The 19,455-nt window shown below is 37.5% G+C and overlaps 1 protein-coding gene across 2 annotated transcripts in view; it reads right to left on the bottom strand.

Annotated features, from left to right (window-relative positions):
• COL3A1 (collagen type III alpha 1 chain) overlaps positions 1–19,455 on the bottom strand; it is a 52,394-nt gene that overhangs the window by 10,732 nt on the left and 22,207 nt on the right. The window contains exons 5-37 of one of the 2 annotated variants that reach the window (XM_075756147.1): positions 18,917–18,988; positions 15,443–15,508; positions 14,781–14,834; positions 14,507–14,560; positions 13,733–13,786; positions 13,522–13,575; positions 13,045–13,098; positions 12,501–12,545; positions 12,250–12,303; positions 11,226–11,270; positions 10,470–10,523; positions 9,871–9,969; positions 9,708–9,752; positions 9,487–9,585; positions 8,418–8,471; positions 8,171–8,278; positions 6,915–6,968; positions 6,694–6,792; positions 5,546–5,599; positions 5,075–5,173; positions 4,871–4,924; positions 4,688–4,741; positions 4,095–4,148; positions 3,702–3,755; positions 3,436–3,480; positions 3,246–3,344; positions 3,045–3,152; positions 2,447–2,500; positions 1,494–1,547; positions 1,336–1,389; positions 684–737; positions 239–346; positions 15–68 (exon numbers count right to left, since the gene is read on the bottom strand). In XM_075756147.1, coding sequence (XP_075612262.1) covers positions 15–68; positions 239–346; positions 684–737; positions 1,336–1,389; positions 1,494–1,547; positions 2,447–2,500; positions 3,045–3,152; positions 3,246–3,344; positions 3,436–3,480; positions 3,702–3,755; positions 4,095–4,148; positions 4,688–4,741; positions 4,871–4,924; positions 5,075–5,173; positions 5,546–5,599; positions 6,694–6,792; positions 6,915–6,968; positions 8,171–8,278; positions 8,418–8,471; positions 9,487–9,585; positions 9,708–9,752; positions 9,871–9,969; positions 10,470–10,523; positions 11,226–11,270; positions 12,250–12,303; positions 12,501–12,545; positions 13,045–13,098; positions 13,522–13,575; positions 13,733–13,786; positions 14,507–14,560; positions 14,781–14,834; positions 15,443–15,508; positions 18,917–18,988 — 2,163 coding nt within the window. The remainder of the gene's footprint in view (positions 1–14; positions 69–238; positions 347–683; positions 738–1,335; positions 1,390–1,493; positions 1,548–2,446; positions 2,501–3,044; positions 3,153–3,245; positions 3,345–3,435; positions 3,481–3,701; positions 3,756–4,094; positions 4,149–4,687; positions 4,742–4,870; positions 4,925–5,074; positions 5,174–5,545; positions 5,600–6,693; positions 6,793–6,914; positions 6,969–8,170; positions 8,279–8,417; positions 8,472–9,486; positions 9,586–9,707; positions 9,753–9,870; positions 9,970–10,469; positions 10,524–11,225; positions 11,271–12,249; positions 12,304–12,500; positions 12,546–13,044; positions 13,099–13,521; positions 13,576–13,732; positions 13,787–14,506; positions 14,561–14,780; positions 14,835–15,442; positions 15,509–18,916; positions 18,989–19,455) is intronic. The other variant, XM_075756148.1, reaches the window with a different exon arrangement.

Genomic DNA, 19,455 nt, shown 5'->3' with positions numbered 1-19,455 from the left:
AAAGAGATACTCACAGGGCCTCCAGGAGATCCACGTTCTCCTTTTGTTCCTTGGGGACCAGGTGGACCCTACATGGAAGGAAATAGATCAAGCAAATGATTGATATTTCATAAAATTATAGGAAGAGTCATTAAGTTTCAGGCAGTTCAAATGCTTGCACTTGGGCCTAGCCACCTTGAGGCTGAGGGAGAACTGAAGAAACTTCTCTTTGTAGCAATAAGCAACAGCAAAAACTTACTGGTGCACCAGGACCACCTTGTGGACCTGCAGCTCCAGGGGGTCCAGCCTCTCCTCTTAGACCAGGTGGGCCTCTTTCTCCTTTCCCACCAGGTTCCCCATTTTGGCCCTGCAGAAAAATTATATTGCTATATTACATCTCAAAAAATGCAGATGATATAACTGTGATGAGAAGCCCTATCTGGATACTGTTCTGAAGGGAATTTAAATATGAAATTAAATGTGAATGCAGTTGAACTCTATTGGTCTACCAGTACAGGAAGGGAACGATCAAGAAATGTTGCTCGTTGTGTGACTGAGTACAGAAAAAGTAGCAAATGAATCAAAGGTATGTAGCAGGTATGTATATTAAAGGGGTTACGGCAAGCCTTTCTGAGATGTGGATGGACTTAGAGAAACTAAAACCAGATAATCATATTCAATTCCTTTTAAGTATTTGTACTTACTGGAGCTCCAGGGAAGCCAGCAGGTCCAGGAAGACCTTGTTCTCCTCGTTCACCCTGTAGAAAACAACATGTGAGCAACAGAAGATGTTAGAAAGATAGGCTTAATTTTAAAAGTTAGAGAACACTCCCACGAATACTGCTGAAATTTCTTTGTCTTATCAGCCTTTGGAGGAAAAAAAACCCAAACCCAAAACAACAGTTGCTCCTGAGTCTAAAAACAAGTGTTCATGACTTATCAGACAATTATCTACAGCGTGACAAATGGATCTCAGTTACACTTGTATAAGCCCTGAGCACAATCCATGGTGTTCCCCAAATGTGCTGTTTATCAATCTAAAATACAACTATAAGAATAAAAGTATTTTACTTATTAAAGTTTACTTAACTTTAAGACAAGATGGAAACAACTATTGCTCACACTTGCCCTGACCTGTCACCGCAGCTCGCCAACCCCTTTACAGTGTTAAAAGCACTGGTTTTCTGAAGCCCTTAGCACTTGTAAATCCCAAGAGTCAACAGGAGCCGAATGTGCTTAGTTTATTTTGAACTCAAGCCACATAGGTTCCTGATAGGGTCAGAACAACACTGATGAATGTACCAGGCTAGAGGAGCCATGATGAGGTTATACTGGAAGAAAAGTACTGTCACTTACAGGACCACCACGGGAACCCATTGGACCTGGGGCACCTGCTGGACCAGTCTCTCCCTGTAAGGAACAAGAATGATTACTGGGTGTTTTTCTTCTTCCCATGAGACAGCCACCGGTTTGACTGTTTACAGTATCAAACATCATTATGGGCAATGCCTTACCTTATCTCCAGGCGGGCCAGCAGGACCAGGAGGACCGATGGGACCTACGTTACCCTAAAAAATTAGAAAACAACATATTTTGTATCAAAATATGGCAATGTTAATTCCTCTATTTTGATGAATAGCATTTATGTTTCAAACAGGTTGCTAGAGATATTTTAATGGAAGTAAATCTACAACACCACTGTGCTATTGCATACTACGTTTTGGAGTGACACTAATCTAATCCAAAATCACCTGCATTTAATAGGTCTCTTTCAATGGTAGACAATAAAAGTTATCCACTGCCCTAACTTTTCATACAGATAATTGGTCCATATTTCTTCAGCATATGTTCAACATCTCTGACTGGCTTCCTGACTTTTTTTTTCTTGAGAATTTAATGCATACCTGATGGTTTGAAATACATTTTTTTGTATTTCCTCCAACTCATACAGGCTGCATTTTTATATTTGTCATCCCTCATTATTTTGATCTATATATGCTTGTGTGTACATGTATATATTTCAAGTGTCTATTTTATGTGTATATGCTATATAGATGTATAAATATATATTATAACCTGTAGAAGTATTCTGTATGAGAATACTTACTATCATGATGTATTTTGTGCTTCATTATAACTAGCATTTTCCTCACCAGTCAGCTAAATTTAGGAAGCAAATAATATTTTCTCTACTTTGTATTGGTGCTTTCCCTCCAAAACATTGTCCAATTAATTGTAATCTTCTGCTTGCAAACAATTCTGCTATATCTACCCAAGCAGCTGTAATCACAAAAACTAGTATTAAGTCTAATTTAGTTTACGAAACCAGATTTGCTCTGCTGGAATGACATACACTGGGATTACTACTTTACCTCTCCTAGACAGTATTTATTCACTGTAGGTTTACTCATGTTCTGATTATATGAAGCTAATTGATAAACTGTTGGATGATTAAAAGACTACTCACTCGCTCTCCTCTTGCACCAGGAAGGCCATCAGCACCTTTGCCACCGGGTTCTCCCTAGTGAGCATAAGACATAAAAAAACATAAGCAAAAAGTAAGCATAAGACAAGCGTAAGGGGACGGGGAAAGAAAAATTAAAACATTACTGAGGATGGGATCTCATCCTGAGGGTATCTCGATAACCAGATTTCCTTATTGTGATCATACAAATCTAAAACTGGGGTTGACATTCTGCCCAGTATTCAGCATCAGATACTGAATACTTTGATGGAAAAAAAAACCCCAAACTGATTCAAAATAGAGTCTATGCTGAACAGTTTGTCCATGGTATGAACTGTTCTTGTTGTTTTGACGTACCCCTCCCCCAAGAGATCTGACAGCAAAATATCTAGCATATATTAAACCAGATGAAAAATCCTATATTTTTTACCATATAGGACCCCTATCACACTCCTAAATCAACAATACTGCTACACAGGCAGTACCTCTGAAATCAGGCCAAACATGAAGATGTGAACAAACCCAGTGCCTTGTTGGAAACTAACACCAACTTAGCATAAAATTGGCCGAGCATGTGCGTGGGTGTCTATGGGTGTGTTACCTTATCTCCTTTTGGTCCAGGACTTCCAGAAGCTCCTCTTTCTCCTGGCATTCCCTGTAAACCAGGCAGCCCTGTGCCTCCAGGGGCACCAGGGGGTCCAGGAGGACCCTAAAGAGTAACAAAAAGTAATAAAAGATTAAAAAAAAAATATTAACCTGAATGATGCACATAATAGCAGGAAGTAAGCATTTCTGTGGGTACCTTGGCACCTTCTGAGCCAGCAGGACCTGGTCCACCTCTTGCTCCAGCAGGTCCTGGAGGACCCTGTGCACCACGTTCACCTGGGATACCATTTTCACCCTGTGGCAAAGAAATGTATTATTCTTTGTTGTCGAGCTCATAGTTCATTAATTGCTTAATGTAATTATAGAACCATTGCTGTATGATTTACCTTAGGGCCTGGGAATCCGGGTCCTCCAATATCGCCTTTTGGCCCCTGTTCATGAGAAAATAAATGCAAGTTATCCATGCATTTTACTTAGTAAATCTGCATTGTGGCTGGCACACTCTCTCGCCTATTATCCCTTAAAGCAGACTGCTCTGCTCTGCAGAGTGCTGATAGCCATCTGAATTTGGAAATGTAATCTAGAAAAAGCTTCTTTTTTTTTCTTTTTTTTTTAATAAATGAAAAATATATGAAAAGGAACTACTCCTTACTGGTTCTCCGGGCTTTCCATTCTCTCCAGCTGGTCCTGGTCCACCAGGCAAGCCCTGTATGAAGGAACAGTATTATCATCTCTGTTACATAGATAAATTATGCGTTTTCCTATCTAGCAAATTTTTTTGACATGAAGATGTATCCCCAGCTCATTCCAATCCTTTAAAAAGTAGGAGGTGCTGATTTGGTAGCTAGAAGTTTTATGTGACATAATCTACTGAGCTAGCCATCTGGTTGACAATTATGAAATACGAAGCAATAACTTGTGCCAGGTGGTTGAGCTGTCTTCAAAATATGATGGCGTGCACCCTAATGAAAATGTTTAGATGCCTCCTTTTTTTGTGTGTGTCTGTCTATAAAAAAGGCTCAAAAAACCAATGAACAAACAGCACCTGGAGGCCGGGTGGACCTGATGGTCCTGGTTCTCCTCTTTCCCCAGAAGCACCCTAGAATCAAACAAAAGAGAAAAAAAAAAAATATATTGTCTGAGAATATTTCAACATATAAACAACTCCACACCGCCTCTAATCTATACCTTCTTATTATGATCTGATGACAACATTGCACAATCCCAAAGACTAATGTATCTTGGTGTTCTGGTATTTGCTCTTTTCATTCCAACCATTAGCTGTAATTCAGCACATTTAGACTTGATACTAGTCCAAAATGTTAGCTCTGATAAATGTTAAAAGGAGCAATAATATGCTTCAATTTGAAAAGGTGGTAGATCCCCAAGAGTTGTAAATTGACTTTTCATTTTAACTTACATGAGGTGTATCCAACTCAGGTTTCTCCTACCAAAGTTTTGAGTATTAATTTATTAAAATAATGGCAAAGAAGAGCTCTTTTATTTGCCTCATAAAAGGAGATTTCTTTATATCACTAAAAATATTTTTCTCCCCCCCAAATTCACAGACTCTATCTGCAGCAATAACTTGCTTGGCAATAACCGATAATTGCCTCTTATGGGGACTATCACACTTACAGTAGGTCCAGGAGGACCTGGGAGGCCAACATCACCATTCTTCCCAGCAGGCCCCTATACAAAGACAAAATTAGGCTATGGTAATGTATTGATATAATTTTTATGAGTCACAATAAATTATTAATTAATATTATGTGATTATTAAATTATTCTATAAATAAACAACATGTTCATGAAACTTACAGGTGTTCCAGGTGGTCCACCAGGGCCTCGTTCTCCATTCTTACCCGGTGCACCCTTGCAAAAGGGAAAGATCCCGTTTAGAATACCTGTTCCGGTCAGCAGACAATAACTTAAAGCTGCAGCAGCAGATAGCCCCACTACGGAGCAACTGAACAGTTGACTAATGAAGCATAAGCACAGGAGAAAAGGAGAAATCCCACTCACCTCATTGCCCTTAGGACCAGGGAAACCCATTACACCTGGCTGACCACGGGGGCCTGCGGGGCCAGGTGGCCCAGAGCGGCCAGATTCACCCTGACTACCCTGGGATAAGCAAAAAAAAAAAAAAAAAAAAAAAAAATTAAGACATGGCATCTGTTAGGTGAAATAAATGAATATCCATGACTCAGTAAATAGTGAAGGTGAGATCAGGCTAGAGACATTATCACTCGAAACTTATTGTGCATTTTATATTTCAACTAGCTTCTGTATACTCTGTATTTTAAATAGTATTAAATGACAAGATTTACAGCATGTTATTACAATAAGACAGCATATAAAGTGTTCTGGTAATTAAAACAAACAAACAAAGAGACAATTAATCTGACTGTGATAACAACCCGTCGAGCAGATACTGTGGGATGAGGGTAAGGTCAGTGGGAGGACTAGTATAAAATATTTGCACAATATACATACTGGAGGGCCAGGTTTCCCATCGCTTCCAGGGCTTCCGGGAATTCCAGGCAAACCCTGCAATTGAATTAAAAAAACCCAAATGTTATCCTTCAGTTTAAAATGTGTAGTATTACATTACAATACATAAATATAAATATATAAAGATACATGTTACACTACTTGCTTTATTTTAACCTCTTTAATAAAGATTAAAACTCCTTCCATTTCCTCCCATCCCATTAAGGGCAAAAATGGGAGAAAGCTAACAAATTCTTTTGTTAGGAATGTATCGCTTTCTCTGAGAGTCATTGTATATAATCAAGGCATCGGACATTAATCAACGTGTGCAAATATTGCATTCTTTCATTATTTGGGAAGAAAACTAATTTCAGATGGTAAAAATCAAAGAATGAAACTATTTTGCTTATTTACCTCTACTTAAAAGCAACACAATTTACAACATATTTTGGTTAACTTGTTTTATATTTTTAAATATTATTTTTGTTATATTTTAAATAATTCATTTTCATTTCCAATAAAATCTTGTTTCACTCCCAGAAGCTCACAGAATGGTGTTACATTTTGTACATATTACACAATAGGTTGTCTCTGAAAATCTTCTTGATATGTACTATGAAAATCTGACCAACAGCTTATTTCCTTTAATGGCACATAAGCAATAAATATAGGTTAAATATGTATATTGAAATATTTAAATTAATGTATAATTTAATTATTTAAATGCTGAGTTTAGGCCTATTAAAAGACTAATTTAAATATAAACATATTTAAATACAGTAACCAAAGTACCTATTAAATATAATAAAATAATGCATTTTATAATAAATTGTAAAATTTGATAAAATGTAAATAGACAATACAGAAAATCATCCAATGCTATTTCACATTAAAGCTGTATCTCATGATAGTGCATGGCATACTCTGAGAGCTGAGGAGCATGTTCAGCTTCATAGAAGCTTCCTCATGTACTTGTGACCAATCTTCTATGAATGCCCCGTGTCTCTGCACGGTTTTCTATTGCACTGTGCATATAGGTACTTAAAGGAATTAATAGAATTTTTTTCTAACTGGACTCCTCTATTCTATCAGCTCAGATGAGGTATCTCTAATAGAGTTTATCTCGTTTTCTTGGAGGCGTTCTGTCTTACTCTCATTCCGGGAAGACCTGGGCCTCCATCTTGTCCACGCTCTCCTGCGGGTCCACTAGGGCCAGGAGGACCTGGACTACCACGTTCACCTGCAGGACCCTAAAAAAGAGATTTTGAAATTCAGAGCAAGGAAATCAACATCATATTGAATCTGAAATTGTCCATTCAAATTAACGTGGATTCTCTAGAAGTTTGGGATTTTCTTAGAGGAAGGCTTATACCTTTTCACCTGGAAGTCCATTGCTACCAGGTAAGCCACGGAAGCCAGGGGAGCCCTGCCAAATAAAAGAACAAAATATGGATCATAGACAATATGACTTAGGTAATGGCAACTGTTTGGGGTTTTTTTCTCAAGTATTTACCATTAGACCTATTATTATGAAAATTAGTGAAAGAAATAGATGGCAACGACATTTCAGTGTTGCAAGAAATTCTGCAGAATTATTTTCTCTTTGGGTAGAACCCCCCTGTTGAAATCATAGCCTGTCCTCCATTATTTTTAAGCAGCTGTGCATTAACTACTTTATTCATGAGTTTTCTAAATTTGTATCAAAAATAAAACAACCCACTCAGTCTTGAACAATTATTTTCTTCTAATTCAATACCGAAAAGAGCTCTATTGTATTTTTTTTAATACTTATATTTGCTATGTTCATTGCTTACAAGAAAGTGAAATTATAAAATTTAATTTGCAGCCACATTTATATATTTAATATGATTAATTTGTTCACTGTGCATCTTTGGTTTCCTCATCTTCAGCAAATGCTGCAATCAGTTATTAAACTAGGAGTTATAAATAGATCAGCACGATTTCCTTTGGTTCAGATGGGAACAGAAATCTAAAATGTGTAAGAGTGCAGCTATTTATTTTGTTGAATAAATCAATTTGGGAGTTCCTTTGTGAGAATGCTCTTTGCAAAGTTATCAAATCTACTAGCTAAAAAGTCCTGTTAGCAATAAAGATATAACATAGAAGACATCTTGACAATATCATTGTTATTGACATTTAAGATCTATTGACAATAAAGATGTTGAAATAAAGACATATCTTGAATGTAGAAGAATTTGCATTAATTTCACTTTCCAGAGCTGAAATTTTGTGATTGTTCATTTTTGTTAACTAAGAAGTAGTTTTGAAATTTGTTGTTTTTTTTTTCCCCTGTGTAGTTCTCAGAGTTTATGGTTGCTTTTCAGCACAAATCTTCCAATACAACCTCCTGGTATGTAAAGTCACTGCTTCTTCAATATCAAAAAAAGAAAGAAATTAATTTCAGACTGAGATAGATCCAAGTGCTGCAATTCAGATGAGGAACTAGATAAGACTTCTCCCCAGTTTCGTAACCCGGTTTCACATCTGGAATTTGCTGAGAACAGATATGGCCAAATTTCTCCTTAAAGTATTTTGAACACCAGATTTTGCTGTCTCTGTATTAACTCAGAATGTATCTTGTGCGCATGGTCATCTACAGCAGCTTACCCTTTCTCCAGGTGTACCAGGTACACCATTCTGTCCAGGTTCACCATTTGCACCTCTTTTGCCTTCCTCACCAGGAGGTCCAGGAGCACCTGGGGTGCCGTTTTCACCCTGGCAACAACAGGGAAAAAAGTTTGAAGTCTCCAAAAAAAAAAAAAAAGCCAAACCAAACCTGTTTTTTGTATGGGGAATGATTCAGGGTTTAGACTTCCTTGGAAGAATTCTCTGAATGCATTTCAAAGTCACTTACACGCTCGCCTTTTGGGCCTGGATCTCCTTTTGCACCATTCTTACCAGGTTCTCCCTAAACAGAAAAAAATCCCATTAAAATTATGGATTGCAACAGGGAATTATTCTAGAGCTATGAGATGTACGAAAATACTAATTATCATAGAATCATAGAATGGTTTGGGTTGGAAGGGACCTTAAAGATCATCTAGTTCCAACCCCCCTGCCATGGGCAGGGACACCCTCCACTAGACCAGGTTGCCCAAAGCTCCATCCAACCTAGCCTTGAACACTGCCAGGGATGGGGCATCCACAGCTTCTCTGGGCAACCTGTTCCAGCGTCTCACCACTCTAACAGTACAGAATTTCTTTCTAACATCTAATCTAAATCGACCCTCCTTCAGCTTACACCCATTACCCCTTGTCCTGTCACTACACGATATCTTTGAAATTACTAAGTCTTATTATTTTACATTCTGCAAAGGAATTAGCATGCACTAGTTGAACCTGGATGTGGACGGCATGAGGCTCCTTAAAAACTCAGTAAAGAAGTGATACAATCTTAAACACCCCTGAGTAAAATTTTATGTCTGTTTTTGAGCTATTTCAGACATCATTCAGACTTTTGCTTGAAGTACCTGAATATTTTCTCTGAGAAAGAACTATGTGTGAGGTAAGGCTGGGGTAAATGACAGTATCAGAGTAGGTACAACTCACTAGGTGTAGTGGACTGTGGATTTAGCCCATGGGAATTTAAACAGGTGAAATTAGGATTTTAACCAACAGATTTTGTCCAATGTAGCCATTTTAGACAAGCTATTTTTTTTGTTGCGTGTTTCAGAATTGATAGATAATTTAGGAAAGTAAATAAATATTAACATATTTATGTATAATTTTATATACAGAAATAGATAAATGTGTGAAAGTTAAATATATATTTATAAAAATAATTGCCTATTTTTGTTATAAAATCTTTTATTAGATCATCTCAAGTGAATAGGACAAATTCAATGGGGTTTTTTTTAATGGTATCAGAACTATGTCCACCATATTTGTTTGTAGAACCAGTGCAATGAATATTAGTAACTCACCGGCGTGCCTTTTGCTCCAGGGTTTCCACTTGTACCTGGAGGACCAGGAAGACCACGGCCTCCTGGCAGACCAGGAGCACCAGGAATACCAGAAGGTCCCTGTAGAGAGTGAACAGCAGATGGGGATGAAGAGAGGATGGCATTGCTGGACTCTGCCCAGTCCAAACAGCAACCCTCACCAATGCAGCACAGCAAAAGACAGTGATATGAAAAGTACCCACCATTTCACCCTTGTTGCCAGGGCTTCCAGCTCTTCCCGGAGGGCCCTGAAAAAATAAATATATAACTACTGCTGCTAACCTAGGACTAAACCAAAGGACGTGTAGGACTTTGTGAAGAGCAGGCGGCACAACACTTCTCAGTTCCCATGTGGTATTTACGTACCTGAGGCCCGGGTGGCCCAGCATTACCCTGAGGACCAGGTTCTCCTCTCTCTCCAGGACTACCACTGGAACCAGCAGGACCAGGAGGACCAGTTTCACCCTACAGAAAAAACAGTAAAAGGAGAAAATTAATGGATTTTAGTCTTGTCTCTAGGAAAATCAGCATTAGCTTCATGGCTTCTTCCTCTACTGTGGCATCTTTGTGTGATTTGGGAAGAAAGTTACCGCCATCATCACCTGAGTGCAAGAGCCAAATCAGCATGGTGACCCCAGTGCTGAGGCACAAGGTACCCTGCAAGCCCAGCCAGCACATGCTGCACAGCTCCTCTACTTGTGGGAAGTTCATTTGAGCCCCTCCCATAATGCAACATAAGCATTGGGTCTACCACTTAATAGTGTTTTGGGGTGGGTATTCATGAAGGTGACGAGGATAGGGTTTGTCTCGTGCTGCATATGAAAACATATCTGTTCTAAGATTGCAAACAGTGTAATAGCAGCCAGAAAAAGGAGGACTCATAAAATAAAGATGTGTAGTGACATAAACTGGCTGACTAGAGAATGGACCAAATCCTATATTAATATGCATCTTTAGCTGAATACCTTAAAACCTGGAGAGCCTGGAAATCCTGCAGTTCCAGGGGGACCTGGAGGACCCTTAAAAGTGAAAGAAATACTATTAATGCAAAAGGTAAAAGCCATATGGAATTAATGTTAAGTTAAAAAAATGTCTGATTATGAGATTTTTCTCCGAGTAAGTGAACACCTGGCAGAATAGCAAATATAAATCATGATGTAGAAAATGAAGTTTGGCTAGTCCTAAAATATCACACCCACATCTTACATCTTCAGCTAAATTTCTGTGTTGTAAATTTAAAAAACATGAAAGCTATCATTAAAGAGATTAAGTTATTAAAAATGCTCAAAATTTATTCTAATTATAAAAAAGGTGTAGGAAAAAAAAATAGAGCTGTTACACATACAAGTGGACATGCTCAGGTTTCTAGGCAGATGGAAAAGAAAAATTTTTGCCCACCTCAGACAGCTAAATAATGTATTTGGTAAGACCATTCACAATTTGATCTGCATAGAAAACAGCAATTCTATCAATCTCTATGTTCTCTGAGAATAATCTGGTTTTGGATTCATGCATTTTCTGATGTACAGTGTTAAAGCTCTCCTATTGCACTGTATGCTTCAAGTATTGTAAGCAACACAGTTATGAAATATCATTAAATAAAATGCTCATTCTTAAACTAGTGCACCCCCCAGTCCTGGGTTTGCTGGCACCACAGAACATCAGCTAGAAGTAACTAGGCTTGAACTATACAAATACTTAAACATCTGTAAGTGTCTTACAGGTGGGCCTGCTGCTCCCGGGGATCCGTCTTTGCCATGGGTACCCTACAGAAAGAAGAGAGGTGTTGGGTACAGAGCACTACCCCGGACACAGAACCCACATGCTTTAATGCCCATGACTCACAGACCAGCTTTATGTGTCTGTACATTCCCACTTAGTTGACCAAGACCCAAGGATTCCTCAACTGTGAAACTGTAAAATAATAGTTAACTAAATACTTTATGAAGGAATATCCAAAACTTTACATGACTTATACTGTAACGATGAGACAGCAAGACACGAAAAATGTATTCTTATTACATTTCTTAAGGAAATAACAGTTACAAAGCATCATCTGTGTGGCAGTTCTTAAGGTTAAATAAATAAGATTGCAATAGATGTATGTTTCAAAGTAACAGTTACTTCTAATTCACATAAAAGACTAAAATTTCACTAAAAAACCCTAACAAACAGTGGTGTGATTTAAATCCTGTTGTCTGTCTAAAAGTCATGTTAGACCAGGTCCGCTGCTCAGGTTATATAGTGTTTGTAGGTTGCTGGTTATTACACTTTAGCTGTGCTTTGTTGATTATGTTGGACACTAAGAGCTATGACTTCTTTCAGAGCAAAGAATGTACACCCTAATCTCAGTCAAAGAGTAACTTTATCTTTTTCCTGCAAGTTACTTCTGAGATTGCAGTTTTTCCTCTCTGCCTTCTGCTGCTGCCCTTTGCTTCCACTCCTCCTCCCTATTCCTCTGGCTGAACCTGAGCTTACGCTGAAACACTGAACTCTCCCTCAATGTGCAATATATTCATTTACAAAAAGGAAACACAGAATCAAATGGGGAACACATTGTGACTTAGATGAGTTACGTCTTTGAGACTGAAAGGTTTTCATGTATGATTTTACAGAAGCTGTATAGTTTACTGATCCTTTGCATTACAACTGTCTTAAGGTAAATCTATGAAGTAGGGAATTCTCAACATAGTGAAACAAAATATGTGCTGCTTCTGCATAAGAACAACAGCTGCAATTACTTACAGGGCCACCAGGATTTCCAGGTCTTCCTCTTTCACCAGCTGGACCTCTTGGTCCCTAGAAAACATAAGAAAATGAGCCTGTTAAATGGCTTCCAAAATAATATTGCTGAGCAGAGACACATGCTCTTATTTGCATGTCTCAGTATTGTTCAATGCATGTAGTGGTATAATTAAAAGAAACATAAGTAACTCAGTTAAGTAGGAAGTGCCATTGGCACCGCCATTTAAACACTACAGGATACACATACTTACCGGTTGGCCCGGTGATCCATTTGCTCCAGGAAGACCAGTTTCACCCTGTTATGAAAAGAAAAAGCCAATGACAGAATGAACTTTGGTGAGAACATTTTTTTGTTTATTCAAGGGGAAGAGACATAGAAACGAGTCAGCCCAATCCGTTGCACCCTTCTGTGTGGTGCTGAGTGTCCTCAGCATGAACTGAGGTCTGTGAGGTCTGACAAGTCTACACAAGTGCCAGAAAAAATATTTAAACAGAAAAAGAAAAAAAAATCAGGAAGACTTGGTCCTTTAATATTATGCAATAAAGTCAGATGATCCAGGCATGTCCTTTAATTTTGGAATCTCATCTTTGTTATGGCTGGAAAATTGGGATATGATGTGGTTCAGAAAGTCATTCCTTTGGAATGATTCTCATTCTTTTCATGGAGATAGTCAATGAGTTTCTTTAATGTTTAATGGATTTTTATAATTGCATAATATGCAAAACATAGCTATATGACACATGATGGAGGGTATTACTCTACCTATTAACAAAGATGACACTATAGTTTTTTACCTTTGGACCAGGAGCACCGCTGTCACCTTTGGCACCATCTTTTCCATCAAAACCCTGTGTGAAAACCATATCTGTGAATAGTATTCCTCTTGCATTCTGGAAAACTTGATTCCTCTTGGCAAAATATTAAGCTTCAAGGCAAACTTATATAAAGAGGCATATTTTTAATAATGAGTGCTATCAACTATTGGAACATTTTTTTAAATAAAATTCTAAATCCTCCATCTCTCCAAGGCCATTAGGTAAGAGTGGATGCTTTTCTGGAAAGCATGCTTCTGCCCAGCATTCAAGATGGAGCTCTACAATTGAGGTAATGAGGTAAAATTTAACAGTCTTTGTTACAGAAGGTCAGATTACACTGTCCAGAAATTGGCCTTTAATTCCATGATGGAATTTAGCTGGGAATTGATGACTGAAAGAGCACAACAGTGCAACACCATAATTCCAGTAACAGACTCAGCTATACTCAATACTTACTCGTTGACCTTTCATCCCAGGCATCCCAGGCATCCCAGGGTGTCCCTTGTGACCCTAAACACACGAATATAGAAAGATGAATAAATCCCATACTTACTGTATGAAGGGCACAAGCCAATGTTCATTGTGTGTCATGTTCACTTGACTAACTTAAAATGGGAAAACAAAACCTTTGATTAGAAGACCACTGGTATTGGGGGCTTTTCCATACCGGTAATCCAGGGATTCCACGGTCTCCATTTCTGCCTGGTCTTCCTGGTTCTCCCTATTGAAAGAAAGCAAATTTTTTTTACTACTTTGCTATTGCTTCAGTTACTGGCAAAGAACCAGCTCTAGTAGCTCAAGGCAAGTTGGAATAAGCAGGTGAAACTTCCACCAAATGCAGCGGGGAAAATTATAGCAGGATGATGGTTCACTATATGACTGTCTTCTGAAAAACAGTTGCCAGAATTTATAAAATAATTTTTTCATAATATTTTCGTTAACATCTAATTTATTTCAAGCCAACTTTTAGGACGAGATAATCACAGAAAATTTATTTTTCATGGTGAAACACTCAAAAAGGACAAAAAAAGCTTTAGCTGCTTGTCTCGCCTTGCACTATACCTATTCAGGGCTCCCAGCTGTGACACAAAAGATGGTTTTAACAGCCTTAACTCTCAAAGCAAGATTTGAAGGGAGCAGGCAACTAGCACTAGTGTCTGCTTTTCTTTAAAACTGCTAATTTATTTTGCCCCAGACCAAAATAGCATATTTCATGCTTAGGTTTTTGGGGTTTTTTAAATTGTGTCAATCAAATTGCCCTCTAAAATGTAAATTGACATTTTTTGGAATGGACACCTAATGTAAGCCAAATCTAGTTTCTTACAGTTGTGTTGTCAAATTGAGAAATAGGGAGATGTGAAAAATTCTTAAATGCAACGATATCAATGTAGTCTGCTGTCTTCCCATGTATTAATCATCGGGGGAATAATATTTAACTTACATCTTTTCCTGGTGGACCAACTGGGCCTATCATTCCAACAGGGCCTGGAGGTCCCTGTAGAGGAATAATTAATATTAATTATAATAATAAAAAATAGTAAGCCTCTTTCAAATTAAAAATGCATTGGGTGTCATAAAATACTTGTACATTTTACATAAATGATAGTAAACAATGGAAAGAACTGTAAAATTTCAGTCCACTCCAGTGATGACACAGATTCATGCTTGTAAGATCATGCCTTTAACATATATAGTGATAGGTAAAGTATACATACAGGAGGGCCAGGTTGTCCTGGTTCTCCGGGTGAACCTTGGTATCCAGCAGAGCCCTATAATGCAGCAAAAAACTAGTTAAGATGTGAACAATTACATGCATCAGTCCATGGTGCTACTATATTTTTAATAATCTCATAATCATAAGGAAAATGGTAGTCAGAACTGTCACCAAATGACCAAAGGTGAAATTAGCAGAACCCAGCTGAATATGTCTCCATGAAAACAGAATTAAAACTGCTCCTCTAATAGAAGATGTACATCGAAACCTCAGACCATGTGTGTTAACTGAATGTATATTAGGATTCCCACTTTCCTTTATCTCCTGTTAAACTTTTTTATGAATAAACATTTGGGAATGTTAACAGAGGACGATAGGCAGTGGCATGTCTTAAGACAAACTTAGCTCACAACCTACAGAATTGCAGAAAACACAGGGGAACACATGGACAAGTTCAGCACAGTATATAGCACTCAGCCATTAAGTCTTGGTGGTGCACAGATGCTACAACCTAATTAATAGAAAATTACATTTATCCATAAAATTCTTCAGCATAGCATCCAGATTTATCAGTTGAAAAGGTACCTAATATTTATGACAGAGAAAAGGAGAAGCTCATCTAAAAGAATATGAGATGATTATGAAAAGATTAATTTTACTTACAGGGGGACCTGCATGACCAGGTGGGCCAGGGGGGCCACTGGGGCCAGGGGGTCCTGGAAAGCCACTCTATAGTGTAGATTGAAAAATAGTCATCATATTAATATAATATAGCTATAAAGCTTAACGTAGTTGCAATAGTCACCAATAACTGTGAAATAATTTTTTGTGTATTAGTGCAGAGAAAAATCCACGGTGACATGTACTTGGTGCAGTAAAAAAGCAGCAGCAGTATATAAACACATTGCTAAATATGTTGCCTAGTACCTACAGTCCCTTCAGAAAAGGGATTACTGGGTTTCTCTCTTCTTTTGAGTCACTCTTCCCCTTATCTAGACTCCCAAAGGGATGCTCGCAGCTCACCTTTTCAGCTACCTAAACTGGAAGAACAAATAACTGGAACTCTTAATTTGTTAAACACAGTAAATGAGCTTCGGCTTCTCTGCCATGTAACTGAGCTTTATTAGGCTAACCCTACATCTTCAGTGGTGGAGCCAAAGTGTACTATTAAACTTGCTTGCTAGTCTATTGATGCCAGATTGTGCTTTCTAAAACTAATTTTAAAATTTCTCACCTGCACTCAGGAGCTATATTATATGTACAACCCATTAGAAGAACTTTGTATGATAAACTCTGTTTATGACCCTAGACTTCTTAGGACTTACAGGTACACTGAATTAAGGCCATATTTTTGTTATTGTCAGTAAGGCAAGTATTTTCACCAGTGAAATCTCTTCTGAACTTTAACAGTACTAAGCCATAAGAAATAAATGATACCTGGACTAACCAAAGGACTCAGAGGATGAAACTTTAATATACATATGGTTTAATTCACATCAGTAATACTGCTCCTTATTTTAACATGTAAAAAGGGAGTAAAATATTACTAAGGAAATTCTCAATTTGGGAAGAGTGCTAATATTTCTACTTCCTGTAGCAACAACCACAAAAGCATTTGATATTGCAAAACAGAAAACATTTGAAAATTAGCACAGTGGTTTACTGCAGTTATATGTGGCTCTTTAAAAAAAGCTTTGTTAAATTAAAGTCTTCATGGGTTTGATAAAGCCAAAACAATTGAAGTAGATGAAGTACGTGAAAAACACCATGTACTGCAGTACTGGCAGTATATTCCATAGCTACTACTGCACATAATGTGTTTCATGAGATATTGTCATATTGTGTCAGAATAGGTCATGTATCACAGATGTTACATGAACCTAATTTTCATAATACAAAATTAATAGTATTGTTATACTGTACTAGAATATGTGGTGTAGTATACTACAAATATACTATGTTAATATTATTGCACGGATTGTCTCTTGTCTAAAAAAGAGGATCGTTGTAATATTTGCTATTTTCTAGGACAAGAAGTACACCAAGTAGCAGAGCAGTTAGTGTCTGGGTAAATCAGGTTGCCTTCGATGTGTGAGTACAATGAGCAGTCCCTTGCTGTTAACTCTGGATTCAACATGAATCGAAGCCATCAATTCATCAATTGCAATCAATTGGTTAGACATATGGCTATAAACAAACAAGACATTATTTTTTTCAAGGTGCACACTGAGGAGATAAACTTATAGTTAGTTGTGACATTCGCTTGCTGCCAGCATCTCCAGACTGTGAAAAAAATGAGCATATTTTAGTTACAGTATGTGCACTGGTGGAAAGAGACAAAGATGATATGTGGAGGTTATACGAGCAAATGAAGAGAAACTGTGATATGAGCTCCAAAATCAGTCTACAAGGAGTGGAAAGCCACCGGGAAGACAGTAATGCAGAGATGTGTGACTGAGGAAATACCAGGCATGGTAACCACCCACGGGGAAATGTTGGTGCTATAGCTGGCATTTTTTATTTTATCGCTCTTCCAAATTATTTCAGTTTTGATATTGATTTAAATTGGAAGTTTACATTGAAAATTGATGAATTAAAATATAAATTAATCTATGTAATGTTAGTGATAAACCTTATTTAGTTCTAGCAAGTTTAGTCCCATCTGCTGTAAATTGGCTTTGCAGTCATGTATTGCATGATGCAATATAAAAGAGCATATGATCTGAAAGTGTACAGAATTGTACACTGGCTGAAGACATTCTAGGGTGCCCAATTAAATTATTATTTTTTTAACCCAAGTCCAGGGATCAGAGCACAAGAAATGACTAAGCACCTTGGAGAGAAATGCCAAAATAGAGAGGAGTGATCATGTTTGTTTACTGAAATGTATCTCGGTTATCTGCCTGGTTCAGCACATCCCATATTAAGACACCAAGTAGTAAAATGTAGATGATATGTGAGCAAAAACTGTGAGGAGCTGAAAATGAATAAGAGAATAAACAAATACAAAAACGGATGGTTGAAGAAGACCAATGCATGGATGATCATATTAGCAAATGAACAAGATAGAAATAAACAGAGGAAAAAAAAGTGAGGAAATAATTAACTATATTTCAGGAAAAACAGCTGTCATGATTAGTAAAATTTATTTCACAAGATGCTCTGATGGAACTGTGAGAAATAACACATTTGACTGGAACTGCCTTGATATGTTTCAACATGTGATACCCCAATCTTGTTATACAGTATTGGACTGAAAACAATGATTATGTTTAATAAAGCAGCAGCCAATTTCAAATAATAGCAATTCACCACATCCCCTATATAGCAGATTCCCTGAATCAAGAACACTCCACGTCATCAGTGGTGAATATCTCTAAATCCCAGTGCCTAAAAGGAAATTCATGAGGTGCAATGCTTAAGTTTATTTTATATGTGAAGCATAACTCATGCATACTCTTTTAGGCAATCCATGCTTTATCTCACTAAACAAAACCTGTGAAAAGCTTGGGCCAGGCCTAGCAGGCAGATACAGCATCCTTAGTACACAGTCTGAATAGCTGTGGGTAAAAACATGGTAATTGCAAAAAGAAAAAGTGAAAAGCTTTTGACTGCTTCTGAGATGAAAAAAAGATTATAAGAGGGGTTGTTATCAGGCAAATTTGAGTTGTGGAAAAGTAAACAAGTATGGAGTATCATACTAAGTAAAGACAGAATGTTGCTGAATGGATAAAGGAAGATTAGGGGCAGTGGAAGAGGTAAAAACGTGGTGGAAGGGAGGGAAGCAACTAGCAGAATACCAGAGCAAATAAATGAGGAGAGTATACAAGGGAGAAAGGGTTACATGTTTAGGTAGTATAAGAAAGTGAATCAGAGAGACATTAGGAAAAATAAGGAAAGAAAGAAAGAGAGAGAAAATGCAAAATCCCCAGATAATCTATAGTTACTTTCTAGAATGATACTGCCAAGCAAACTGCTGCCTTACATCACACTGCACTTGCAGACAACAATTAAATTAAAATTTATCTTGTTAAATTAAAATCAGGATACACACACATCCAAGGTATAATCTACGAGCAGAAAATGGGTTCTTTAAAAAAAAAAAGAAAGGACAGAAAAAAGGCTATATCATCTTACAATGGGCTGTGGGTAACCGATACCAACTGAACCGGCCTTCACATCATAGGAGTCATACTGTGGAGAAAAACTCTGTAAAAGAAATAGAGAAAAACAGAAAGAAAAAAAAAAAAGGTGATTGCTACAAATCAAATAAATCTTTTCTTACATTAGTATGGCAAATGTATGGAAATAACTCATCTGTATCTGTAGAGTTATACTTGTTTGACATTTAGCTGCCGTATATTTACATCATCCATAAGAGAAGCCCAGCCACTATCTTTCTTTCACGGTCATGGCAACGTTAGCTCCCTACGCTGTGCGCATCCAGTTTTCACCTTGACAGCTAGGCCTCAGCTCAAAAAATTACCATCCTCTCTCCTCTTACACTTGTTTGACTCCTTTTAAGCTCTTTCCCCCATTTTCTTTATCAGTCTCTTTTCTGTTGAACTTAGTTGTCACTCAGGGAAGATGATGAAGTATTTTCTGTTGCACTAAAGAATGCAACAGTTTATTATTATTTTCCTAATTTCTTTGACCTGTGACTAATGAATGTCTCA

This window comes from Balearica regulorum, chromosome 6, assembly GCF_011004875.1.
Source record: "Balearica regulorum gibbericeps isolate bBalReg1 chromosome 6, bBalReg1.pri, whole genome shotgun sequence".
Taxonomy (NCBI): Eukaryota; Metazoa; Chordata; class Aves; order Gruiformes; family Gruidae; genus Balearica; species Balearica regulorum.
Note: the sequence above shows the minus strand (reverse complement) of the source record. Positions and strands in the feature narration are given on the sequence as shown.